The 27,797-nt window shown below is 43.5% G+C and overlaps 1 protein-coding gene and 1 non-coding gene across 2 annotated transcripts; one reads left to right on the top strand and one right to left on the bottom strand.

Annotated features, from left to right (window-relative positions):
- Positions 1 to 3,989: 3,989 nt before the first annotated feature.
- trnal-caa lies at positions 3,990 to 4,062 on the bottom strand. Its single transcript has one exon. It is a non-coding gene; the product is annotated as a tRNA-Leu (tRNA).
- A 3,626-nt stretch (positions 4,063 to 7,688) lies between these two features.
- Positions 7,689 to 27,773, top strand: pard6b (par-6 partitioning defective 6 homolog beta (C. elegans)). The gene is made up of 3 exons (XM_041059882.1): positions 7,689 to 8,049; positions 9,581 to 9,803; positions 23,603 to 27,773. The coding sequence occupies exons 1-3, from the start codon at positions 7,987 to 7,989 to the stop codon at positions 24,517 to 24,519; spliced, it is 1,203 nt and encodes a 400-aa protein (XP_040915816.1). The 5' UTR covers positions 7,689 to 7,986; the 3' UTR covers positions 24,520 to 27,773.
- The last annotated feature ends 24 nt before the right edge of the window (positions 27,774 to 27,797 follow it).

The following is a 27,797-nucleotide window of genomic DNA, read 5'->3' as shown; positions in this document are numbered from 1 at the left end:
GAGGCTGAAGAAGAGTGAGAGAGAGCGAGAGAGGCCTGGCAGACTGTGGGGGAGGCGGAGGCCTCATCTGCAGTGCTGTGTGCAGAAGGAGCGCTTAACAGCCTTTCAAAGGGGGAAGGGGAGGAGAAGGGAGGGGAGAGAGAGAGAGAGAGAGAGAGAGAGAGAGAGAGAGACGAAGGGGAGGGGTGGGGAGAGGCGCTGGGGGGAGGGGAGGAGGGGGGAAAGGGAGTCAGAGAGGGACAGAAGCATGAAGGAGGAGAAGCAAAGAGGAGGGAGAGGAGAGGAGGCGAGGGGGAGAAGGAGAGAGAATGGCAAGGTAGAAAGAGGGGAGGAAGTGGTAGGGGCAGATGGAGGAGGGGTGTAGGGGAAGGGAAAAGCAGGAGGAGGAGGAGGGGAGTCAAAAGGAGGGGAGAGGAAGAGGTAGGGAGAGGAGGATTGGGGGGAGGGGAGGTGACGGCAGTGGTGGTGGTGGTGGTGGTGTAGAGACTGGCGCCCCCTGCAGCTGGAGGAGAGGGACGGAGAGGCCCTGGTGTGTGTGTGTGTGTGTGTGTGTGTGTGTGTGTGTGTGTGTGTGTGTGTGTGTGTGTGTGTGTGTGTGCTGTCAGACACAAAGAGGTTCAGGCTGCCCAGACAAAACAGCCCTTGTACTTAACAGGAGGGAGGCTAATTGGTTGAACTGGACTCAGGTCAGTTCAGCATTTGCCCCCATCTGACCTGCAGCCTGCATCCACCTGAGCTGTGATGATCAGGGTGAGAGAGGGGAGAGAGGAGGAGAGGGGAGGAAGGACAGAGGCAGTGAAAGGGAGACAGACTGGAGGCGGTGAGGTGAGGAAGAGAGAAGAAGGGACATAGAGGGGGTGGTGAGCAGGTTGTAATGTAATAACGCTGTGGTGGAGTCACTGATGGCGCCCCCTGTAGGAAACTGACAGGAGCCAGTGTGAGATTCCTTTTGGCAAGAGGGGTAAAAGATAAATAACAAATTTGTGTGTGTGTGTGTGTGTGCCAATAACAGGACACTTGTGATGTGGTGGGTACAACATTTCATCTTGTGCTTCACATCCTCTGAAAATTGCGTGTTGCTAGAGGTCATCTAGATCAGGGTGCCACACAAACTGGGACAATAACGCCAGCACAGGGACAGAGAGAGAGAGAAAGAGGAGGAGGAGGAGGAGAGAAGGGGGGTGGGGTAAAGAAAGGCCTTGCAGACTGCGGGGGAGACAAGAGGCCTCTTCTGCAGTGCTGGGTGATGGGGAGTGGGGGGGGGCAGGGCCTATGACTGGGTGGCTGAGGGGGGACACATAGACACAGCAGAGGGAGAGGACTGAGAGAGGGAGACAGAGAGAGATGGTTACAGACCTATACCACAACTAGCGCCTCCTGCAGTAAGAGTGGCCTTGTTGCACACACACACACACACACACACACACACACACACACACACACACACACACACACACACACACACACAAAGTGCGAATGATTCATGGAAAGAATATGGTGGAATTGAATCATTCAGCAGGCAGAGAAAAATGTGATGCAGCCAGTGAGAGAGGAAAAAGAGAAAGAGTGAGACCTGTGGTGAATTGTAAGTGAAGAAGAGGGAAACAGAGAGAAGTCCGTTGACATGGAAGTGAGACAGGGAGGACAGGGAGTCCATGGGAGAGTAAATGGGACATGGTAAAAGAATAAGAATGAGATGTAAAGCAAGAGAGGAAGCCACCAGTTATGAAAGAGGTGACAAGAAACCAGGTTCCTGCCATTTTGGAGGACACTTACGCCCTGAGTGCACAGTGGCAACATCCACTTGTGACGGACCTGGACAGAGTCGGCACAGCGAGGAACTGTCAGCCTCCACTGATTACTCTCACCCTCTTAAGTTGCAGAGAGAGGAACTTTGATCAAAGTCACAGAAAATCAAGATATTTAAACAAGTTCTGTATTCAGGAAATCCAAAAGAAGCAGAGCGCAGAGTGGTTCCCAAACCTTTGGACCCGTGACTCGTGAGACAATGGCTACTTGTGACACCTCACTGCAGGTTATGGGCTGAATGTGGTCAAGGACATTAAGAAGCTCAAAGAGGTGAAAGTATCCAGTATTTCATGATCAAAAAAAGCAAAATGATAGCAAAACAAGAAAACATAAACATGGCACTAGGATGGGAACTACTGATCGGCACCATTTTACAAATATGAAGCCAGTGCACAGTGGTATATGTCCCAAAAGTTTACCCTTCACTGCCCATAATAGAAAACCCCAGAGACTAACCATCTATTTTTTTGTTGGATCCAGTTAGATCCTCCAACTCCAGTAAAAAACAAAACAAAAAACAAACACGGGGGTAAGTTACAGTCACACACATGTCCTGTGTCAGAACTGCACACAGCTCTGCAGATCACCCAGCTAGCACACAGTTCATTGTAACCTTGCCTTTTTTCCTTATTGGGGATGGAGTGGGTGTTCTGCAGTGGGCAGCTGGGCCTGTTTGGGTGACTTTTTTTTTTTTTTTCTTCACCTTGACAAAATGACAGCCAACACATGTTGCAAATAGATTCCAATTTGCCAGTCAAAATGTGAATCAAACTTTCCAGGATGTTGCATGAATAGGTTCACAGAGACTCAGCTGCTGACATCACCATGATCATCATCACCATCACCATCATCATCATCATCTCACAGGAGAGAGAGAGAGACCCAGCAGACTGAGCAGGCCTCCTCTGCAGCAGTGCTGGTGGAAGGTGGAAGGATGAAAGGGAGTGTGTGTGTGCGTGCGTGCGTGTGCGTGTGTGTGTGTGTGTGTGTGTGTGTGTGTGTGTGGCAGTGAGGGCCCTACAGTAGGATGAAGAGCAGAGAGAAGCTTTGCATGGTGACAATGAGGCAGCTGCTGGCGCCCCTCGTAGGTGGAAAGAGGATGTCTGCTGCATCACCGTGCACATGTCTGGGAGGGGAGCAGGGGAGGGAGGAAGTCTGCTGGGAGGTCAGACACTTTATCTTCAGAGCTGTGCACACAGCAGGCGGGGGAGAGATATGTCTAAAAGGAGGGGAGTAAGGAAACAAGCTACTCGTGAGTGTCTGTGGACTGAAGTGTGTTTGCGCATAAAGATATTTAAACTTATCAAGTACAGTGTTTGAGAAATGATATGATTCTTGAAGGAAAATTCTCATTTCTCGTGCCTCACAGGAGGTGAGAGGTCGTGTTTTGATAGAAAACAGCAGCTGCAGGTGGTGTCATGTTCAAGAACATTTCAGGTGGACATTTGTTTGCATAGCACCTGAACTTGTTCTGTTCAACAGATGGACTGTCTCCTGAGTCACCACATGACCCTGGCGCTGTAAAGAAAGCTATTTAGGTGCAAAAGGAAATAAATGTGTTCTTTATCCTTGGAGTTATTTTCTGTGCTCTTTCACTAAGACTTACTGTGAGTTCTGCATCACGGCCTCAGACTTGGAAACAGCATATACTTAGTTTGTATGCAGACTCAGGGCAGGCAAGCAGACATGATGGTGCTTTACACAGTTTGTTGGCAGTGATCAAATGCAGTGAAATTTAGCACATGGTGGTGACGGACTTGATGTTGGAAGAACAAAAGAATTTTAATTTACTCTTGAAATGATTTGTGATCTAAAACCAGACAGTGTAAAATTTGAATTCAGAATAAATAAAACACCCAACCCTTGCTCCTTGCATCACACTTAGGGTTAAGGATGACAAATATACTGTGCAATATCAATATCTGAGACCGCTGAGTCTGTTTACTCCTCTATTAATCCCAAAGTTTGCAGTGGCAGCAGAAGGGATTTTATACTGTATTTACTTTTACTACTTTACTTATGACTTATTTTTGCATTTGTTTTACTTATTTTGTTAGTTACCTGTGTTTGTCATGTTATCATCTGCCGCTTGTCTGGGTCCAGGCCCAGGTCGTGGGGGCAGCCCACCCAATTCACAATGCACCGGAGGCCTATGGTGGTGAACCCATGGGAGGTGGTGCCACCCGGAGTGGGATTCAAACCCACGACCCTGAGAGGTTGAGTCTCATGCTCTACCAACTGAGCTAACCAGGCGGCTACCTGTGTTTGCTTATTTTTTATTTTACTGATGCTATCCCTTCTGCTGCTGGAACACTGCAAATTGTGAGATTAATAAAGGATTATCCTATCTTTTGTTGCTTCAGAGTTACTTGGTCTGGTATGACCATTTAGCTTATGGTGGCTAATGTTAACAAACTTTAGAGACATGCTGTGTAACTGATATTACAGCAGCTATGAATGGATTACGTGACTATTTGTTTGCAAAAGGAGTCCCCGGTAGTGATGAGCCCACAAAGGATTATCACCAACTCTGTCACCAACTCTCCTCAGCTCCTCAGAATTTCGGTGCAACCTTCAGCTCATTGTTTTGGTTTTACTTCTTTTGGTTCACTCCCATATCATCTCTGCAGCATGCGGCTCCCTGCTCAGCGCCACACAGCACAGAGGAAAGGTCGGCAACCAGCTAGGAACACAGTGGAGCATTCAGCAGCTAAAGAGCCAGATATTTTTCTCAGGAGTTGCTGGAAACCAAAACACAGCTCAAAAGACAGCGAGGGCCAGAATAAAAGAAAATGCTAATGCTGCTACATGTCTGCCAGATGTGTAAAAGAGAACCTGTTTCCTAGTTTTCTAATTCATTGGAGGTTGAATGTTGAATGTAGACTACCTCATGAAACTGATTGAGAGAGTGCCAAGAGTGTGCAAAGCTGTCATCAAAGCAAAAGGTGGCTGCTACAAAGAATCTAAAATATAAAACATATTGTGGTTGGTTTAACACTTTTTTGTTAACTACATATTTCCATATGTGTTCCTTCATAGTTATGATGTTTTCAGTATGAATCTACAATGTAGAAAGTAATAAAAAGAAAGAAAAACCACTGAATGAGAAGGTGTGTCCAAACTTTTGACTGGTACTGTATGTGAACTTCAGTTTTTGCCTGAGGACCTCCTATCCTCTGTTTAAACTCTGGAAAAAAAAATCTGTGATTCCTGACCATTCGCTTGGAGCAGAAAACACTAGTTTTAATCAAATTGTTAAAACTGGGAAGAGCCATGCTGGGGAGATGTTGCCAAACTCCATGTGATACTAATAGCACTAATACACTAAATATACTAATACTAACAGTTATAAAGGTATAAGTAACTACATGTTTGAGGTAATCTGACACAGGCCAATCCTGATTCTACTTCTATGGAACTTCATACTGTCACATTTTTTCAATAAAACTGATGATTTTAGCTTTGTGCCAAGTAAATGACAAGTTATTAAGCTGTCACTGTTAAATGAAAAAGCTCAGTGAGCTCTGAGGATATGCCATGTTCCCATTTTTCCCCACTCTGGAACAATGCTACTATCTTATAGTTTATAAGAAGTAAGAAGTATAAGAAGAAAGTGTTTTTACCTTATGACCATTTTAATCCTTTATTTCTGACGATCTTTCAGCGCTCCATCTCTCTGTGAATCACTTTGTAAATATTGTTTTGAAAAGTGCTACACAAATTAAGTCATATTGTTATTGTCCAATACCATCTTTGTAGTTTCATTCGACTTTGCTCTTTAATGAAAAATAAATAAATAAATAAATTTTAAAAATGCGTCACAGCAGGAAAATCACAGGTGTAAATAATAAGATGAATGACCGCTGAATTAAATTGAACTGTTCGAGTTTCATGGTCCTGGCACTGTTGATGCTGACTCACTGTCACACTGTCATGACTAACCGGGACATTTGAATACAACAGAGCCATTGTTTAAGTTATTAGTAACACCTGCACTTTTCCTGCTATGGCAAATCAGAATGTGTACTATTAAAAAGGTCTACTGCCATATAATTACCCTGTATCTAACAAAGCACAGTACGTTTTAAAATATCGTGTTGGATTAACTCTGTAAATTGTTTTCTTGTAAAAAAAAAATGTGGAGATTGCTAGACAATGATTTGGACCACAAGAAACAGTTTCTCATCTTTTTTCTTAACTGTTGCAAGAGCATTTTACAAAAATGTATTTTCATTAATGATTTTTTTATGGGTTTAATTATTATAACTGTATTGTTATTTCATGTGATTTATATTTACAAAAAAAACTAATTCTTTGAATAAAATGTTTGTATTGAGTCTTTTAAACATTATTTTTCTCTTACGTTGTTTGTTTGACATATTTTCTGTACCTAATTATGCCTCACAACAAAATGTACACTGTTGCCCATAAAGTTGGACTAAAATATGCTTTACCTCTTCTCATGAAATGATTGTGACAATGTGATTTATTCTCGATAAAGTGTACTGTATATCTTCTCAAAACTTTACAGATCAGTCTCTTCCAATGTGATTACTGACACGTATAAATAGGAATAAAAAGAGAAATGTGTCTGAAAACAAAATAATTCCAACTTTATGGGCAACAGTATATTAGTCATATTTTATCATCTATTCATTCACCTACTTTCGACTGACTGGCATAAAACTAATTTATAGAATGAGATAAAAAATAAACTGATCTGACTTAAAATTCTTCAAGGAGAAATTAATACGAATCCACTGAACTATTTTTTCAATAATATTTTTGATGACCACTGACTGTGGACAATAGCTCAAAAAGCTTTTCATGTTCCCTTTTTTTTAAATCAATATATAAAAAAGGCTGCAGCAGTGGGCCTTTATGGCTTTTGGCCAGAAGATGTCACTATACAATAAGAAACAAGATGCAGCCATTTATAAAATGTTACATTTATTACCCTCATAAATTTTGTATGTAGAGCTATATCTGTCATTGTAATGATTCCTTCAAAATACGTGGTATATACTACACACACTAACCCTACTAAAAATCCAAATAATACCATACATTGTATAAGATAATAACAAATGTATTTCCTGTTATGGTTTGACTCATTATTCAGATGCTTTGCCTTGATTAAAAAAAGACTTAAGCTCTCTGAATAAGACTGCTGTGATTGTTAATACCCTCATTATAAAAGTGATAATGTTTAATGTAAAGTTTACTTGATTTTGGAAGGAGGATCTGTGAAGCCCAGACCACTTTCTGAGTGAGATCATAGAGGTGGATATGGCACATAATTCATGTAAACGTATTCTTCCTGATAATTGTTATTTACAGGCTAGAAGGTAATAATGTCAGTTGTTCAGGGAATAGTTTATTGATTAATGTTTTGTGTAACTAAAACTGACATATTGTTCATCATTCATCACCCATGTTTACTTTCAAGAATCATCTTAAACAAAACTTCCCAGTTACAATCTTGGATGTAGGACATTTGAGAATGAGAATGAATTGTGATACATGTGTATGTTTTGTTCTTTGTATTTTTTTTTTTTCAGAAATCTTTCTGTCCCTTATTGTCTTAGTAAAACAAACAAACAAAAACACACACATTGTTTACTGTGTGAACAAACAAACAAATAAAATAATGATTTGACCAGCGAGGTGTGCTGGATAAATTAAGTCCAAACATAGTAAATTAAATGAGGGTTTCCAGGTATAGTGTTGATCTGTCTCTCTGATGGGGCTGGAAGCTACAGTGCTCTTATTTTGAAGCCAAGGTTGAGGGAAAGACAGAGAGGCTGCGTCTTTTACTTTGAAGGCTGGTGTCGCCAGCTCTCCAGGCACAGGCAGAGAGGTAGAGTCAGAGGCAGAGGTAAACCACACACGCATTACATAGTAGTTGTGTTGTAGCTGCGCTGGCATCGACAAGTATGAGAGGAGAGAAGTTCACGGGCTGAGCTGGGCTGGTTGGCAGCCGTTGGCGCATTCCTGGAGAGACGAGGCGACCCGCTGGTATAATAATAACAACGATAAGTCGTGGGACAGCCTGCGTTACTGAAGAAATCACTGGTTTACACATACCGTGTTTGGATACACAGCGGCGGCGGGGGAAGCAGCAGGAACAGGGCGAGTGTGTGAGTGCTTTGGCGGCGGTCCCGCTGCTAGCGAAACATGAACAAAAACCACCGAGTGCCGAGCAACCGTTCTCTGAGTGCCGTGGAGGTGAAGAGCAAGGTGCATACGGAGGCTTCTTTCTCATTTTACTTGCTGTATTTGTTGTCCTAACTCTCCCCGTGATGACCACTCTGGCTAAATTAGCCTGCTAAGTGGCTTGATAGCAAGTTATGATGTCGCACAAATTACATAGATACGAGCGAGAGCTTAACTAGCCCACACAGGTTGTGGTTACTCTGAGCAGCTCGCTGGTAAATCGCCATATTTAAAACTTTGATGTAGACGGTGGCGTAGTTTGACTCTGAGCTGGGCTGATAAGTTTGATAGCTAGCTAGTAAGTTTGAAGGTGGAGGTTATCGTCAGCTGACGCCGCTGTGAGCCAGTGTCACCTGTCACAGCGTCCTCCGCCGCTCCCCCTGCTCTTTGACCAAATACTGACTCAAAGTTTGAATGAAGTTTTCGCTTCAGCGTAAAGCAGTGGGAGGTATACATAGCTTCGGTTATGTCTAATTAGCCTGGTGTGGTGGTGTCGTTAAGAGCCGCCTGTCATGTCACACTCCTGTGTGTGTGTGTGTGCAGGTGTCGTAAGGCCTGCGACAGACTCACGTCTCCATCCACCACAGGCTGCCTGCCTCCTGCCTGTGGCACGGTTTACACGCACATGCAGAGGAATGGGCCCTCAGGGCGCTGCTTGCTGCTCAAAACTAGTTTTTAGGACTAGTTCTATATGTTGACACACACTGTGGCCAGTTTGTTTGTGGCGCTTCCTCTTAAGTTTACTGTTAGAGTTTAGGTTTTTTTCCAACCACTTCTCACAGAGTTACCACATACTTGGTAAATGTTTTAAACATTTAAAATGTTTTGTCCTGTCATGCTTTAACTTGGGTTCTCACCAGAAACAGGCCTGGGACCTGCTCTGTTCCCTAACCGATACTTAATATGAGTCTGCTTTCTACTGATGCTAAAGATGACCAGGGTCCAGGTTGGCAATGAATTGTAGATCATCTTTTGTCAGTGCTATGCAACAGTAACCACAACAATCGCCACTTGTCATCAACACCACTGATGGAGCGTTGTGCCAGAGATCAGGCATGTGCAGCCATTGATCCAGTCAAACCACACTGATTACGATGTTACAGAAACCAGCGACGTGTTGTGTGGTAATGCATGTATGCTGAAAACACATTGTCTTTCTTACCGCAGTGTTCCGTCAACATGCTGCATCCACAGACACAGAAAGATATGAGACACACACCTCACAGAGTCTACATTAATAATTCATCACATGTGGTGTGTTAGAGCTCGTCCACATGGATGACAGACTCTTACATTCAGCCTACAGTGGTTCTGAAATTATGTAGGCTACTAGTGCAGTTTAGGTGATGCTTATCAGTCACAGCCTCAAACCTCAGAGTCTTTGAAGAGATGTTCCTTAGTATTGTGTGCATGCATTCTATGTGTATGCTTTTTACCACATCTCACACTATTTCACACTATTTAAATTAGACTCTTCTCAGTGTCCTACATATCCACCCATCTGTTTGTTTGTACCATCGTGCTCACATGTATACACGTGTCTGTCCCATCCCAGTTTGGTGCAGAGTTTCGTCGGTTCTCTCTGGATCGGTCAAAGCCGGGCCGATTTGATGAGTTCTACGGCCTCCTGCAGCACGTGCATCGCATCCCCAACGTGGAGTTGTTGGTGGGCTATGCTGACGTGCACGGCGACCTGCTGCCCATCAACAACGATGACAACTACCACAAGGCCATCTCCACTGCCAGCCCTCTACTCAGGCTGTTCCTGCAGAGGAAAGGTAAGCACAGAGGAAGTGTTTGAACAAAGAGTCCCAGTTTTACACTTGTTTGTTAGGTCAGATCTGTTTTCCTCTGAAAATTCAAATTGTGGTCTTGTGTTAGCTTTGAACGGTACACTTTAGAAAGCTGGGGCAGGCTCTTGAACAGGAAAATATGTAATTAAGCTTTATTCATTTTGTCCAGGTAATTAAAAAAGATAAAATTATAATGTACCACTGTATCAAGGTACATTTTTAATTTGTAGGCATCGTGTTTCCTGTGTATTTTGTCCACATTGAGTTGTCATTGCAAACAAACTACAAAATCCCTTTGGTGTCCTTTGTCCTTCTGACCCATATAGCTAAAGGTCAGCGACCTTGCTGAGAAGCAGTGTTTACTTACAAAGAAAATTTCACTGCAAGGGCTGAACAAAATGAAACAAAGTTAACATAAAAAGCAAAAAAAGAGTGAACGAGTACTTGCTTTTGTAAAATTCAGTCTTTTCGCCATTTATTAAAATGCCCTGTATTTTATTTTAGCACAGCTGTCACATGGGAGGTGTGTTTTTACTGTGACTACTGGCAGTTTTAGGAAATGAGTGAAGTTCAACACATACGCTCTCTGTAAACAATACCCCTGTTATTTCTTACTTCCTCACTGACTTATTACCAATCATTACTATGCTGTTGTTCTTGCTGGGAGAAGTATTTTTGGTTACTGATGCTTTTAACTTGTTGTTTGTACATTCTCAGGGATTGCATAAACATGTTTTTGTCAGGCTACAGATATAAAATTTTAACTTCCTAAAGTGCACCATAACTAATGAGTTGCAGAGTGTGACCTGTTGAATGCAGGGAGGACCCCGGGGTCTGCTGGCCGTTGTAGGTCGGACCACGCGCTCTGTTGTGTTTAAGCTGTCTCGCTGTGCCATATGACCCTATAGAAGCTAAGCCACTTTGTCAGGAGGAGATTAGTGGGGTCACTGTGGAGCGCTGCATGGGACCATGTTTCAATTACATGCTCCAGACACTAGCCCCACGCTGGGCTCATTGCTGCTCACACACACACACACACACACACACACACACACACACACACACACACACACAAAACAAAAACACAGTCATGCAGGCAAGCAGGCATCACACATCAGTCATGCACTTACACATGCTCTGCCTTGTAGAAAATATAGAACAAAGCCAGGAAACACACTAACAATAAAGCAGCCATAACCCCCTACAGAGCCCATTGCCCTCAGACCCTGGTTTCTCTCCTGATTTATCTGCCCCTCCTTCACCTTACTGCTAAGCACCAGTTGGTCCCAGCTTAAAAGGCTCTCCCGTGTGCAGATGCAGCAGATTGGCAGCTTATAGATCATTTATTATATATCTGCAGACACCAGTTGTTATCTCTAATGATACTCTATTGTGAGTTAATGGGCTCTCTATGTTGGGCCCAGGTGAAGTATGTCAGGCCAACAGTTTTAACACTGAACACTAAACTGCTTGTTTATCTGGAGCGTATTTCATACATTTGAATTCTGCTCTCTTGTGAACACGATGTCAGATTGACAGAATAACAAATGATTTTGTTCTGGAGAAATTGTTTTTGTGATAATCAGCTCTTCGTGAGCATGTTTGTTGTTATGGTGGTATCTGTACGAATGGCCCCACACCAAAAAGAGATGGTGTTTAATCAGGCAAGACACCTCCAAACTTGTTCATGTTATCAGCAGCATAGGAGGAAGGTCATAGTGGAGGGACATGGGGTCATCATGGGAGGGCCACTCTTAGTCACTCCTGTGTAACCCAGGCTCTTGACTGCTGAGTAATTCCACTAAACCAGTTTGTGTTTAGTCCACCACAGAGTATCAGTCCAGAGTTTCAGTCTTACAATCACAAGCTGGGTTACAGTGACATTAGACCACTGTTATGTCCTTTGAAACAGTCAGTGATTGATTATGTAAATGTCTTAGATGGTCATTAGTCAGATGTGATGAGACTTGTCATTGTTGCATAAGAGCAGGATGCAGGGCAGCAGTGTGGTCCAAAGTTTGTTCCAGCTTGGCCTACATGGAATAGTGCAGTGAAGTTACTGCACGAATATCTGGGAAATGTGTTTGGGCCTAATGAAAACAAGGCTCAGTCTGCGGTCTCCATGATTATAAACAAGTTTCTTGACAGACAGTTTCAGTTGACATGACAGTTTAGGCCGTGTGTGTCATGGGAGGTTATTTGTCTGGAGGATAAATCCGGGCCATGTTTATCCCAGGATAGGTGCTCTGTGGGCTTTGTTCCTTCACTGTTGTGCAGCTGGTTTGATGGATGGATAGAGGGATGGATGTGGGGCTGTGAGTGTCTGTTGTTGTATTGTCGTGGTCTGGTTCTTGAATAATGCCCACATTGTTGTTGTTGCTGCATCAACGCTACATCACTGACCAGCCATTAATGTCGTATTGTTCACTGCTGAAAAATGGGCTAAGTGTTTGTGCCTGTGTGGACTACCGGACTCTTGTCTTTGCCAGTCATTTTTAAAATTGCTTCAACACACACCAATACAACCCAGCAGCACCGGGTATCCCCTACGCCCCGCCTTCCGCCCGTGAACAATGTGTTGATGACTATTGAGCTGGCAGTGAGGTGTCCACTGTTTACCGGTTGTCATGGCAGCACTGAAGAGGCCCGTTCATAGGTGGATTAACAGCGCTGGAGTCTCTTTAAGGCTGATGAGAGCTGCAAAGCATGCTGGGAGCAGTACCACTAGTATTCAGACTTGAAAACACAGATTGTCTGCGGTCTGTTTACAGCTTCATTTGTCAGTTCAGTGTGTTTGATATTCTCATGCAGCTGCGGCCGTGGTGAGCAGTGCATGTGCCAGACACACTACACAAACTATTTTGTCCATAAACAGAGTGAGACTCAGTCAAATCCAAATCATACCCAGTCCAAGCAGCACTCTATGATTCATTGATACAGCTGTTTAGAGCCATTTTCTGGTTAACGCTGTTTCTGCTAAGCTCTGTGTAAATGGAGAACATGGTGGTCGTTAGTCAGCTGTCGAGCAGTGTTGATGTTAGTTTCTTTTTAAAATAATATTTTTTTTGTCATTGTTGTGATGTCAGTGGCCGTTGTTTTTAAAAGCTGACAAAGAGCAGTTTTTGTGGTTGGAGACATGGCTGCTTCACATATGGCCTTTTGCTAGTCCACCCCCCCCAACCCCCCCCCCCCCCCCCCCCCCCCCCCAAGTCTGTCAATTGTTGTCTGTCCTAACTCCTTCTCCTCCGTGAAACTTTGGGTCACAGTATTATAATAAAATGTGAAACTGTATTCTAAATGATAAGTGAAAACCAAACACAAGCTCTGCAGAGAGCAGTATCTTTCAAATAGTTTCGTAGTTTTAGGTCTGGGAAGACATAATTGACCATTCTCAACATTCCTAGTGTAATGTTCGTGTTTTTGGTCAGTAAATTTAAGCTGAACCCAAAAGAATTCAGGTTTACCAGAGAAAATGTCTTTCTTGGATGCTTGGACACTTGGACGCAGTCTGGTTTGGACAGGCAGCCAAAGATAATGTAGACTGCATTTCGTCAATACTGGTGTTATATGTGCAGTGCAGAGCCAGTGTAGCACTTCTGTTTTGGACTAACTGCGGCTGCGTTTATCTGATATTGTTGGATATAGTGACCTGGCCGATTTCCTGTTGTAGCTTTAGCTGACATGTTGTAACTGCCCCAAATATTTGACATTGTCGTGATTATCACTGCAGTGTATGATCCATGTGCGTCACATACCTTTGTATACTTGATGTTTTATCTGGTCACGCAGGCTTGAATGTTTCGTTTCAGGTGAAGTTTCTGATACAAGCAAGGCTGGCATCAGAGAAACTGTGAGACACGCCCAAGTTTCTGTTTGATTGGCTGTACACGTAGTTGTCAGAGGAGATTTTCCAGGGTTCATGTAACACCATGTTTGCCTGTTTCAGTCATCCAGAGCATTCTTTGCATTTCCGCACGCACAACATACAGAGTTTCCAGGTTGTCATCCATGTGTGGGGAGCAGCTTTTCAAGCAGTCTCTCTCAGGGCGTGGGTTTGTTTGGTGACTTTGCTCGTTGCTCACACAGTTTCACTCCTGAATGGCTCGTAACTCTAAACCATTACGGAAGAGGGAAAAGGTATGGAGAAGGACAGGAGTGCTTGTATTTGCATATCCCAGCAGGGACTGCCTTAATAATTAGTCACAAGCACATGAGTCATTCTGCCATAGAAAAGGAAATGTACAGTGTGAAAGTACAACACAAAGTCTACCCAGTGTGATAAGCTATGCACTGAGTTTCTTTAATAGTGAAAGAGTGAGATGCTGTAGGTGCACGGTGACAGAGACGGGGGGAGAATGTGACCGTCGCAGAGAGCCAGCCAGGTGGAGAAAAAGAGTCTGATGAAAGAGATAAAGCATAAAAAGTCAGAATGAGCATGGACGCCACAACATGGAAGGAAGGAGAAGATTTATACAGCGGGCTTGAGATGAAAGGATTAAAGTGAGAGAGACAAAGTGGTGGCAGGTGTAATGAATGTCATTTTCCCCAAGGAGTGCAGGAGAGAAGTTTAGGAGCACGATCAGTAAAAATAATAAAAATCAGCCAGCCCCGCTTCACATCTCAAGTTTTCCACAGAGCACGAATTATTCCCCAGGATGCTGTGTGTAATGAGGGAGAGAGCGATGGATTCATAGCACTGGAGGAGGAATGTGTGGAGGAGGAACACATCTTAGGCCTAATAAGAGAGATGGAAGGATGAAAGGGAGAGAGCATAAACAGTATTAGAGAGGGAGTAATGTATAAGGCATTGTTTAGGCAAGGCATGTAATTAGAGATGTGGGGAAAGGAGAGGGAGTAGAGAGAGAGAGGGAGTAGAGAGAGAGAGAGAGAGAGAGAGAGAGAGAGAGAGAGACAGAGAGAGAGAGAGAGAGAGAGAGAGAGAGAGAGAGAGAGAGAGAGAGAGAGAGGAGGATAGTGGGAATAGTATTAGTGAGGGAGGAATGCAGAGTGAGGCCCAAGCTGGGGAGGGTGGGAGAGAGAGAGAGGGAGAAAGAAAGAAATAAAGAGAGGGAGAGAGATGAAGGAAGAAGAGAGGAAGGAGAGGAGGGAGGGGGCATTTTGGGTGGAATGTGGCCAGCCTCTGATCACATCTGCTGGCTAGATTAGACAGGACAGCAGGCCAGACTGGACCCTCAACTACAGAGCTGGGCTCAATCAACGAGGGGTATAGATGGACAGAGAAAGAGAGAGTGAGCAGTCGAGAAAGTGAAGGAGAAAGGGTGAAAGAAAGCGGAGAGCCAGAGAACATTTAAGACGAGGGAGCGTACTGCCTGGCAAACTAAAACCTTACTCTCTACCCTTTAGAAACCTGGCTGGATAAGACTTTATGCAGGGTGCAACAAGATGGACGGAGGGTGGCTTAGATGGAGGAAGTACAAGAGGGAGACAGTGGCAGTCCAGGCTCTCTGTTATAGAGTCTGTCCGAATTTCTCAGCTCAGAGTTGGTTAGAGAAGATGAATGGGCAGAGGGAGGGAAGGAAATGGACTTTGCCAGCTCAGGGCTCAAATACCTGTCATAAACACGAGCTGATATATTGCTGTTGTTGGAGGAAACCTCAGACTGTCTCAAGAGTTGAAACAAAGACCCTTGTTTTTGGCCACTTTATTTTGTGTCACTGGTTTTGAGCGCTATACAGGACAACGGATGGTAGGTTTCTGTGAACACACAGATGGGTGTGTAGTCGCTTGTTTTTATTTAAAAATGTAAATCATGGCTGTAAACTGAAAGGTATTCAAACAAATGAAAATCACCAATGACTGGAGGTGGTTTCCAGTCAAAACATATCAAAGGAGGATATCAGTGTTGGCAGTTATAGACAAAAAACACTTTCCTTCCCTAATGATGCACTGGAATACATAAATAATGTGTGGTATCTTTTTATTTTGGAGGGCAAACAGTATTTCTTTCTGATTTTTTAATTAAAAAACATTCTTTCTCTCCCTTGGGCTTTGTGCTCCAGTGATATTGATATGAAGCATGATAACTGATATGCTTATCTGTGAATTTCTTTCAGCACACCATTCCAGCATATTTACCCTGGCTAGCCACACACCAGTGTGCAGGCTCTGACATGCTGCTCCCAAACACTGTTGCTTAACTACTGCGACTGTCTTTACGTGATTTGCTCCTTATCTACATTCAGAGTGAAAACAACACTCACAGGCCCATATGTACATTGAAAGGCTTAGTGGTCGCTGTAACTGTTCATGCTGACTGTAATGTGATCCCCTACTAATAATTCCTGTGGAAGTGTTTAGCTAGTAAATAAATACCAAGGTAAATACAGTGAGTTTCTGAGTCTTTACACGACTCAGCAACACAACATTTATCAGGTACATTTAAGATAAGATCAGGATAAGTTTACAGTCAGACTTAACCTTGTGAAACTGCACTGGCCTTTGAAATATGCACTGATAGGGCTTTTTCTCACAGGAGACATTTGGACTTGTGACAGTAGGAAAAACACAGGTGTTGCTAATAACACTGTGTATAACTATGGCTCCCTTGTTTTCAAGTGTCCCTATAAACCATGACAGTGTGACACTGAACCACCACTCTGAAACTGAACCAGTTAAGTGGAGCTCAGTCATCATCTTTTACACTTGTGATTCTCTACTGAGACATGTTTGAATGTCTTGTGTGAAAAGGTCTATTCAGGACCCAGATCTGATGGAAAAATCAGTCCTATATATCAGTCTTGAAAGCAGTGGTGTATTTTCTCAAATATGTACCTGTAGTGCCATTAAGTCCTTCATCACTTCAGCTAATGTGCAGTCGGTTGCCTCATTGGTCAGATCTAACGACAGGTGGCTGTGTTGTCTTCCAGAGCCAGAAGCTGAAGGCAGGGCAGAGCCAGAGCTACAGAGTCCCCCTTCTCGTCCCCTCCATGTAAAGTCCCTCTTCAGGCGCATGAGTGACAGACTTGTGAGGCTAGACTTCCGTTCCCCCAGCCCACCTGACTTCTTCTCCCTCCCTTCCTCCCCTCCATCTTCCCCAACGTCTAGTCCTTCCTCTCCTTTGTCCTCCTGGAGGCTACGTATAACAGGGCTGCGTAGACGGCTCGGTTTATCAGATCCAGATCTAGCCACCGCCCTCCAGGCTCAGCCTCCTTCATGTAACCCCATACAGTCTACATCCCCAGATGGCTTGCACCTCTCCCCTACCTTGCCCTGTCCCAAGCTCAAATCCAGCCTCAGTCCCAGGGACATCCCTGCTCCTACATCTACCCTGAGTCCAAGCATGATCTGTAGTCCCTCCTATACCAGTCCAGTCTACATGCCCCATGCTGACTAATAGCAACATGTTTCATACTTGTCTTACCTGTCCCAGTCCTGATCATTGAGTTACTGTCCTAGACAAACCCTTGTTTCCATACAAAATGCTACATCTGGCCCAGCACTGGCCTCAAAGGACCATCGAGTCCTGTGCTGGATTTATGTCTGGTAGCGGCTTTGAAAACCAGAGCATTGAGAGGACAGACAGAGAGAACAGGTCAAGGAAAGAGAAGGATAATGGAGGCAGTGAGAGAGGGGAATCTGCAGGGCCAAGAGGGACAGGCAGAGGTGGAGATGCAGAAAAAGCTCCAACTGAGAGATGGACCAGAGTGACTGAAGGACAGACTGAGTGAAAGGTGCAGGGGAGAAAAATCTGAGGGTGAGGAGGAGAGGAGGGTTAGCAGGAGGGAGAGAGGAGTCTGTGTCAGCACAAAAGAAATTGATGGAATTGCTTCATACCGCAGTGACGAGATGCACACACACACACACACACAGAAAAGTGCTGTATACCAGTGTAGACTGGCAAATAAAATGTGTTAATTCTGCCTGAAGCCCTGTAGTAAGCTGTGTTAATTGTACATTACATAGTGTTGCATTAAATCTGGGTTCCCCTGCAGTATGGATTTTAGTTTCTGTAGTTTTTGATTAATGACTCATGTCAGGGCAGAGTAATAAAGCAGTACTGATGAGTGTAATAGAGAATTCATGGGTGAGATTATATGAGGAGGCCTAGAAGCAGGCTAATGTTCCTGACTGGAGTCTTCTTAATTATGGATTTAATAAGTAATTCCTCATTGTCAGCTCAGTTACATATCTAGGCTTTGTCTTTGCTCCAGCTTGCCTCTGCAGGTCTCTACAGCATCCCCCTTTCCCAGCCACCTCTCTCAGATTGGCACACTGTACAGACCGTGTCTGTTTTCTTGCTGTTTCTAATCTGTCCTTTCCTCTCAGCACTCCCTCTTTGACCTCCCTCCTTCCATTTCTTTCTCCCTCTCTTATCAGCAGCATTAAGGCACTTTTATCTGGGCTGTGCCAGGGAGGTATGTTCACCGCACCAGGAATAGTAACCCTCTGGGAATTTACTCCTTTGAAAGTTTTTTTTATCACCTCCTCCTCCTCCTCCTCTCTTTTTCTTTCTTCTGTCTCTCTCTCCCTCTCCTCTGTGTGTGTTTGCTGTATCTGTGTCTTTCCTGTCTGTTTCACAGCTTTTGTTTTACTCCACTCATGGTTTCTCTCATGCACACACACACTCCCCCTCCTCCCCCCGTTGTATCGTTCTGTGTCAGGAACACCGTGGCACTGGCTGTGTGGTGAACATCCAGGCTTGTCATCAACAAACCTGACTGTTTCCAGAACACCACAACCTTCAACTGCCTGTCTCTGTCTTCGTGTTTTTCTTTCTCTGATTCTTGAGACGTGTTTTATGTTACTGTAGATACTTTAGACTGGTTTCATCGACAGAAATTCTTATTCATTATGAACAAATGTTTAGCTTTTAGCTGGGGCACCACTTATCCATCTGTACAGTACTGGATCTTATATTTTTATTAGACTTTCTCCAAAGATGATTACATCTGTGTTCTGTGACCTTGTTGGTCCTGTGTAATTATACAGGGATAGTAGCAGCTACAGCAGGGACAAACTGTTGTATCATACAATGAAGAGATTCTACTTTTACATTTGTCCTATCACTATTAGAGCAGCTGTAGTAGTAATAGTATTAGCAGTAGTGACAGTAGTCGTACTATAAGTGTCACACAGCTCCTTCCTGATCGTGTTGTGTCACCTGGACACAGTGTCAGGTTCCCGTCACGCATAAATAACAGGAAGTAATGGATTGTTGGTGTCACCGTTGTCGTCAGGTGTCATTACATTACAGGGAAAACCAGAGCCGTCATCCTGTATCATCATAATTGTGATAGTGTGTAACCAGAAGTGTAGTGGTAGCCGAACAAGTGGGTGTAATGAGAGTGTTGGAGCAGGTGCAAGCATGAATGGCACTAGACAAGTAAGTATATTGCTGTCAACTGACAAAGGTGCGGCTCAACAGAAGTACACTCATGTAATACTTTTTTTTAGAGCATACAAAAAATCATTTTCTGAGCAAAAAAAGACATCTTTTGTGTATTTTTTTTTCTTTTGGGCCAAGATAAGTAGTTGGTGTCCTGGACAGAGATAGTCGTATCAGTAGCTGTGGCGTGTTGTGCTTATTCTGAGCCATTAACATTGGCTCTTTTAAAGCCAAAGTCCAGAGTTTGAGCGTGATGCATCCAGAGTGTGTAAGGAACAGAGCACTGAGGGAGATGATGTGTTCAACCAACCCATTGCCAGCTCACACAAGTAGTTTCCTCTCCTTAGGCAGAGATGTCTTAGTCTCTTCACTGTCAGGATGGAGATGCATTAGTTGTTCAGCCTGTGAGTGTGTGTGTGTGTGTGTGTGTGTGCGTGCTAGTTACACACAGCACAGAGAAGAATGACTAAGCAACGCTTTGTGTGTCCTCACTTGTGACGCTGTGTTGCTGGGTTGTCATTTTCTCCTCCGTTGCCTCGCTTCCTTTGCTCCTCACTGACTCCATTCAGAGTGTGGGAAATCAAAGCAGCCCCTGCATAGCTGGAATACCTAACCTGCGCAGAGCCATGGCAAGTGTAGGGTTGAAGATTATGTTTTCTATTCATGGTCTGTGAATAACGCCTGAAGTATGAACACTGGTTCTGATACACTGCAGGTGTATCTTCTGTCATGGTTATTGTCTGAGGAGAAGAGCAGCTTTAGCAAAGGTAACTAAGATAGCTGGTTTCACATGTGCTGAACATGGGGTGGTGATATAGAGTTAGCAGAAGCATTTGTTAGTCTGTATAGAAACATGAGGGGTGTTATTTTTCCTTTTTTTTCCCCTCTCCAAACCCAGAAATAGAAGAGCAGAAGTGTAAGGGATGGATTAAATGAAGCTGTCCTCATAAAATATAACTCGACTGTTGTCATTTCAGCCAGGAAATGAACGTTTGTCTGCTAGAAATGAAGCACCTTTTTCTACCTCTGTCTAAAATGAGGAAATGAGGAACCCATTGTTTTAACCCATTACATATGTGGTGTCCCAGGACACAAAGCTGGACAGGTGTTAGCAAGGGAAACTGATGGGGGTGGGGATTTAATGGACAGGTGAGTGATGAGCTCATTTAGTGGGAGCTTTTGGAGCTGTGCAGAATTGCACTCGTTTACCTCGAAGAAGGGGAACTTTGGAGAAGACTGACACAAGCTCTTCATTCATGTCTGTACTGATCTGTCGCAAACTGGTCCATAAATGTTAAAAGAGTTTAAGCAACAGCCTTGTATCTGGGCATTTTACAACTTTTCTGTCTTCCTCACTCGCAGCTGACCTCTGATTGTTTTAACTAATCATTAGCCAAACCGGCCGCATACCTGTACACTGGCCGCAGCATACCTCAGTTATGCTTCATGTGTTTACTGAACACTGAGGGGATAAAGTGCTGTTGTATATGTGCTACAATCAAATTCACACAACAGCAAAAACTCTGAATAACCTATATAAATGGCTGGACATACTTGACCACAGCCTTAACAGGATGAAGTGGTTAAGAGGATGGATGAATACGTGTATCATACACATACTGATGGTGATTTGAAAGCTTCATATGAAATGTGCCAATTTACCTTTGATACCATAAATGTGGAACTCCACACTTACTAGCCAAGCAGGTTAATTTTCTATTTTGCGTGTGTCCGACTCCTCGTTTTACTAAATTACCTCTGTTTGTTTCCTGTGTAACAGGCCTCCACATTAACTTCTGTGCGATCAGTCTGGACCACCTTAAAACATTTTGTTCCAACATTTTGAAAATATGAAATGACCTTTTTATGTCAGCATCAGTGGGACAGTGGGGTAATATTATTCTCTTCTGTTTAGATAAAAAAGAAACTGAAACAAAAGACGGTAATTTCTACTTTAAGAAAGAGGCACTGTGTGTGTCTGTGTTTATGTTGTAATCTGCCTATAGGCCTTTGTAGCTAATTAGACTGAGAACTTCGCTTGTGTACTCTAATGAGCTATAATGTAGCTATGGTTTTTGAGGGTATTGGGCTTCTCTCATCATCATTAACCACAGATATACCTTATAGATACCCGTGTGTGTGTGTGTGTGTGTGTGTGTGTGTGTGTGTGTGTGTGTGTGTGTGTTGAAGTGAACGCCTGCTTGTGTGGGCTTGCAGATGCTTGCATATGTTGTTTCCAAGTGTGTGTGGAGCTACACACGCTGTAGCCAAGGAGCTACATGCTTATACCAATTGACACCAGAACAGCATCTCTTTGCTGTGTGTGTGTGTGTGTGTGTGTGTGTGTGTGTGTGTGTGTGTGTGTGTGTGTGTGTGTGTGTGTGTGTCTGCGAGTGGCCCTGAGGGACCATCACATTCTTCTTCCTCAACTATAACTCCATTGTCAGATCTGGCCTTTCATATGCTGGAGATGGAGGGATGGTTTAGCTGAAAAGAAGTCTAGAAAGAGTGAAACGAGATGTGGAAGGTTGTCTCCGCCTATGCATGATTGCACTGCAAGAGCAACCCTTGTGTCAGTGATGGAGAGAGATGTGTGGGGGTGTGTGTGTGTGTAAGTGCTTTGAAACGTCCACCTGTACACCCTCTCTGCTTCTTTTTATGGCCGTGTTTATATGCATGGGAAGGCATGAGAAAGAACAGTTTGAACAGGAACAGAGTTCAGATGATCAAACTTGTGTTTTAGCATTTTGATCTCATGGACTCTTCTGAGGCTGTTGTCAATGTATTTGTCTCATCTGGAGTTGGACCATAAGGTCAGGGCAGGCAGAGAGATAGTAAATGTGTATACACTAGACCCGTGCCTCATGGGAACTGAAATGGGAGACTGCTGCTCTTTCTCGGGACAATTGATCCTTTGTTTTGGTCTCAGGGATGGAGAGGGGAGTGGTGGGGTGCGTACCTGTCAGAACCTGAGAGCTGGAATCTTTATCAGCCACCTGAGTGGATATTTTCCCAGATTACACACACACACACACACTCACACACACTCAGAGGGAGAGACAAATAGGAAGGGGAGAAGTATTCAGTGTAAGACTGGCAGAGCTTTATTTATAGAGCCCTTTAATCTAAAAACAGAGATTACAGTGTTGTAAAAACAGCAAGAAGTGAGGGTTGTGGAAAGGAAAGATATTAAAAATAACACCAGGAAAAACTTTATCAGGCTGGGAACAGCAAAAAAGAAATTGAAAGTCAAGTTAATGTTTAGCTGCTTGTATTATGCTGGTTAACTATTAGAGAGCCAAGGTCCAGTTTTCCCTCCCTTACCCCGCACGCCTTTGGTCTCGTGTTAATGTGAGCCACACTGGGTTGAAGTCCATAGTACCCTGACAAAATGTACATAACACCGGGCAGAGTTTCATGGCGTCCCATTGATTCGTGCAGTTAAAATGTGGCCATAATATTCTGTGTCTCTGTCTCTCATCTGAAATGGAGACTCTGCTTTATTGCTGAGAGTCAGGTGAGAAGATTGACACCACCCTCACATTTGTGTTAAATATAAAGCTACAGCCAGGAGACAGATAGGATGGCTTAAAGACCAGAAACCTGCTTCTTTCTAAAGGTAACAAAATCTGTCTCACAGCTCACTGATTTATGTCTTATATCTCATCTGTTTAATAGGTACCAAAGTGTAAGACGACAAAATGAGATATAATGTGTTAATTAGTGAGCTTTGGAGGTTCTGCTATGCAGATTTATTTACTGTTGGTCAGAGCCAGGCAAGCTGTTTCCCTCTGCTTCTAGTCTTTATGCTATGTATAGCTAACTAGCTCCTGATTGTAAGGAGATATTTAGTAGATAGATATGATCATCTAACTCATCATCTAACCCAAGAGATAAACAAGCATATTTCCCCAAACGTGAAACTAATCCTTTAAAAGGATTCACATGGACAATCTATGACACCAGCCATATGCTCATTAAATCTCTAATACAGCATCCCCACTCACCATATGCACCTGCGAGGCTGTACGCTGTATATGTAGGCTAATTTGTGGGTGACCGCATGTTAAAGAGTGCTGATGACTGAGCGCCCGTTTGGCTCGTGTGCCATTTTGCGTGGTACGACCTGAGGGGAGATCTGGGGATCAGCTTCATGTGTGTGTTCAGCACAGACACCCTGCAGGGATACCTCAGGCTGAGACCTGCTCTGCTGCAGAGCATTATTCATTCTCCTGCAACTACATGATGCAACAGAATGTCAGCCTGAATAACGACTTCATGGGTAAATGAGCCCAGCATGTTGTTAATGGAAAATTAACCAGCTTTTGTTAATGTCCTCTTTGTTTCTCTCTTCTTCTTCTTCTCCTTTTATGCCATCCTTTCCTCTTTTCATCTTCCTGTTCTCTTTCTCTACTTCCTCTCACTTTTTATTTTGCAGAGGAAGCCGATTACACAACTTTTTGTACCGACTCTCTGACCAGGAAGAAAAACACGGTGCTTTCTGCGGTTCTTCTGCGGCCTGACACCAACAGGAAAAAACCACCGGTCATCATCAGCCTCCCTAAGGACTTTCGCCCTGTGTCCTCCATCATCGATGTGGACATCCTCCCTGAGACGCACCGGCGTGTTCGCCTGTACAAACACGGCCAGGAAAAACCACTGGGCTTCTACATCCGTGATGGTTCCAGCGTACGGGTCACTCCACAGGGCCTGGAGAAGGTCCCAGGGATATTCATCTCTCGCATGGTGCCCGGCGGGCTGGCGGAGAGCACCGGCCTGCTGGCAGTCAATGACGAGGTGCTGGAAGTGAACGGTATCGAGGTGGCTGGGAAGTCTCTGGACCAGGTGACGGACATGATGATTGCCAACAGCCACAACCTCATCATCACCGTCAAGCCTGCCAACCAGCGGAACAATGTTGTTCGCAGCGGAGGAGGAGGTGCGGCGTCTGGTAGCTCAGGACGCTCGTCGGACAGCGGTGCCAGTTACTATGGTGGGCTCGGTGCTGCAGCCTCCATGCCATCGCACATCATTCAGAACTTCCCCGTTGGGGAGCTGGAGAGCGACGAGGACGACGAGGACCTGGTGATCGAGCCAGGAGGCGAAGCCGAGCCAATCAGACGCGCCCCTTCCAACTACAGCATGCCCTCGCTGCTTCGGTATGAGCCTCACCTCAACCTCCGCACTGCCACCAACTCTGCCTCCGCCCATTCCATCAACGCCAATGGGACCCTACCAGCCAGCGGCAGCAGTGGATCACTAAGCTACGCCAATGCCGCTTCGACCACGCCTTCGCCAGAGAGAGCAATGGAGAGGCGGAGTCTGGAGGAAGATGGCACTGTTATAACTCTGTAGGCTGGGCTTTCACACGCTAAACACTGGAAACCAGAGAGAAACAAACACTCAGATACTTCCACACACACTTGGAGTCATGGACTGGCAAATCAAATACAGGAACATCCTGTTCCACCATACAGTGACTGTACCTGAGAAGCACAATGATGTGTGTACATATTAAATCTTAACGACACTGATACCTAAATGTTTGTACATCCTAACATTTACACGTCAAACACTGCACTCCATACCTTGCTCTCTCTACATGCCAATGTCCATGCATGTGTGCCATAGTGGTGACCTCCCTCCTGAGCTCTGCAGGCACAACATTTTCAGAGAAAGAAGTGAAGACAAAGTGTAGTTTGGTGCTCCCCTACCCTCCACTTTTATTTTTAAACCACTAGAAGCACTTGTTTTTAACCCCCAAAAAACTGTTGTTACAGAGTTTCCACTAGAGGGCAGAGATGAGACACCACATCCTCCCCCATTTCCTCTCATCAGTCCCATAAATAGGTGAAGGTAAAAGTCCTGTGAACAAGGCAGTCCCATAAAAAACACACACACATTTTATCTCAAGCTTTCGTTGACAATCTGTGCCTGTTTTTTTTTTTTTTGCCTCGTCACCCTGCCCCCATCCCTGCATCACACTACAGCCACCTGCCTTCCATGCTCCCTTTCCCCAGGTGACCACAGCATGCGATTGGTAAACAGTTGCGGTACTTTCCACAGAGTTCAGTACCACAACAATCAACCAAATGCTGAGATCTGCAATAAAACTGTAGTTTTTATTCGAGGAAAAACCACCTTTAAAAAAAACCCCAAAAAAACAAAAACAAGTCTGGGCTCTTTGTGTTGGCTCGGGTGCTTTTAACCACTGTTTTTAGCTGTTTTCCTTTACCTGCTGTGTTAATGACTGACTGAAAGGTGGATGATTTTAATGATTCTTGGGAGAAACTTGTATTTTGAAAGTCCCTTTAACATAAGGCCTGTGTTTTATATTATTTTCTTTTTTTTGTTTCTTTTCTTTTATATACAATGCTTCTATCTCACAGGTGACTGCATGACCATATTCCACCTGACCAACTGGAAGTTGCAAGTCTTTCCATAAAATTGCTCCTACCTGGGAATGGGACATCTTAGAATGAATTTCCTTCATATTGCACTCCCTCTCCTTTCCATGACAAGGGCTATTTCCCCTGCTGCATGTGTTCAAATGAGAAAATGTCAATGTGATTTCATTTTTTTTGTTTGTTTGTTGTCTCTCTCTCTCTCTCTCTCTCTCTCTCTCTCTCTCTCTCTCTCTCCATTCTTTCTGGACCACGACTCAGTATATCTAATCTCAGTGCTGTACAGTAGATTCATCTCTGTTGTTTTCTGGCCAGGCCCGGAGTTCACTTGGATGTGTCCTGAGACATTCACATATGAAGAGTTTTCTCTCCAGTGCACCATTTCACAGAGCACCATTCATCTTTGTATCTTCAGTTTCATTGAACGCAATGAATGACACACCATGGGAAAATGTAACACAGCAGCTGTATTCAGAATACATCCTTAACATTGACTTGGGCCACATCAATTAGAAAGTAAAACCACAGAAAAGAAGAAATGAGACTCTGCCAGTATCTCAAAATAAACCCTGGTCAGACTGAGTCATATTGAAACAAACACACATGCAGGCACACCGGGCACAACCTGTCTCACTTTCTGTATTTGTTAAAGGTGAGGTAGGTCTCCCTTATGTACAGCATGGCTTAGCCCTGATCTGCATTTCAACCAGAGCTGTTTCTTTCATAAAAAGTTCCTAACAAGGCTGTAATGAACTTCTTCTCAGCACAAACTTGACTGACAGATTAGGCCTAAGGTTAAAAATTCTTCAACTTTTATTGTTGTTTTTAAAACATTTTAAAACACTGTGTTTTAGAAATTCCTTCACCCTACAAGTCAAATTTGTGCGTTTGTGCTGTATAAATTCAATTGACTTGACCCACAACATAGAATTTATAGTGCAGCTTTTGATTTTTTTGGCAACTTCACTCAGAAATCTGTGTTTCTGATCACATTCCATGAAACGTTCTCCACAGAAATAAGTAATCCTGGTTCTGTTTTAGTTCCTGTTTGTGAAGCAGATCCATAGCACTTATTGGAACTAAATATCCATTACCATTACATTCTGCTGTTAACAGCCTCCCTGAAGTGAGAGCAGATGGTCTGTGATTTCTCTTATTGATTTTTACCATTTCCTTTCCTGTCGAAAGTGATAACATTAAGTTAAGCTTGGATTTTTTTTTTCTCACTCACTAAAACATCTTTGTCTCACACACTCACACACACAGTCACTTTCAGTAATGTTTATTGGTTTCATCTGAGCCAATGTGCACTTGTAACAGAACACAGTACATTCATACAGATCACCGTCACACTAATATTTATCGTTTTTAGTTCTGTTTATTGTTTGAATATGTGATGAGCCCATCAGACAGTGTATATCTATGACTGGAAACCAACACACACTTTACGTATGTGTGTCCAATATTGTATCTCAAGCTCTGTGTACAAGGTACTGTCCTTTTGGTCTTCTGTGGTACAGCGGGTGATGGTGGAATTCTGTCTTCTTTCTTGTCTAACATTAAACACAGTGATGAATGGTACTCTGAATGGGATATTTTTAGAAATCAATGTTAATTTATTTTCTTTATCTCTAACTTTACCGCAGGACACTGGGATTGTAACCACAGCTACATTTTTATTTATTCTCTAATCATGTCTGCATATTGTCTTTCTTTGTACACATTTTATGACTTTATTTTTATAACTGAGATGTTTTTGTTTATTCATAATTGTTTTGGTTATAAATCTCATGGTACAGTAGCTGTTATTGCCCATTAGGAGATGATTTCAGTAGATGATTTCACTGTTCTGGAGAATCTGTGCAAGACATGACACTATTATTATTTTTCCCATACTGTGAATTATTCATTATTATTTTGCGGAAGAAAAACACTTGTATTAGCACGACCTCAAAACAGGCTACATGTTTTGCTTTGAGTCTGACTTTTTTTTTTTTTAAGTGATTGAGCAATGATTTTTGCTTGCCAGATAAATCCTATGGTATAGATTTGTAAAGAAGATTGTCAGTATTTTCATATTGATACGATGTACATTTTTATCACATTTAATGAAAATGTTTAAAGATTCAACTGGAGATGTATGAATAAATAGACGTACACCTGTAATTTCTGATTGAATGAGCTGGATAAAATAAACTAATATGTAGCAGCCTTCTCTGTTTGGTGTCT

Source organism: Toxotes jaculatrix, chromosome 2 (genome assembly GCF_017976425.1).
Source record: "Toxotes jaculatrix isolate fToxJac2 chromosome 2, fToxJac2.pri, whole genome shotgun sequence".
NCBI classification, from domain to species: domain Eukaryota; kingdom Metazoa; phylum Chordata; class Actinopteri; family Toxotidae; genus Toxotes; species Toxotes jaculatrix.
The sequence above is the reverse complement of the archived record's forward strand: the minus strand, read 5'-3'. Positions and strand labels throughout refer to the sequence as shown.

Bases quoted from the DNA above. Each gene is read 5' to 3' on its own strand.
- pard6b (XM_041059882.1), top strand. From the start codon at position 7,987: ATGAACAAAAACCACCGAGTGCCGAGCAACCGTTCTCTGAGTGCCGTG. The intron at 8,050-9,580 runs GTGCATACGGAG...GTCCCATCCCAG, and splicing joins CCGTGGAGGTGAAGAGCAAG to TTTGGTGCAGAGTTTCGTCG. The intron at 9,804-23,602 runs GTAAGCACAGAG...TTTATTTTGCAG, and splicing joins GCTGTTCCTGCAGAGGAAAG to AGGAAGCCGATTACACAACT.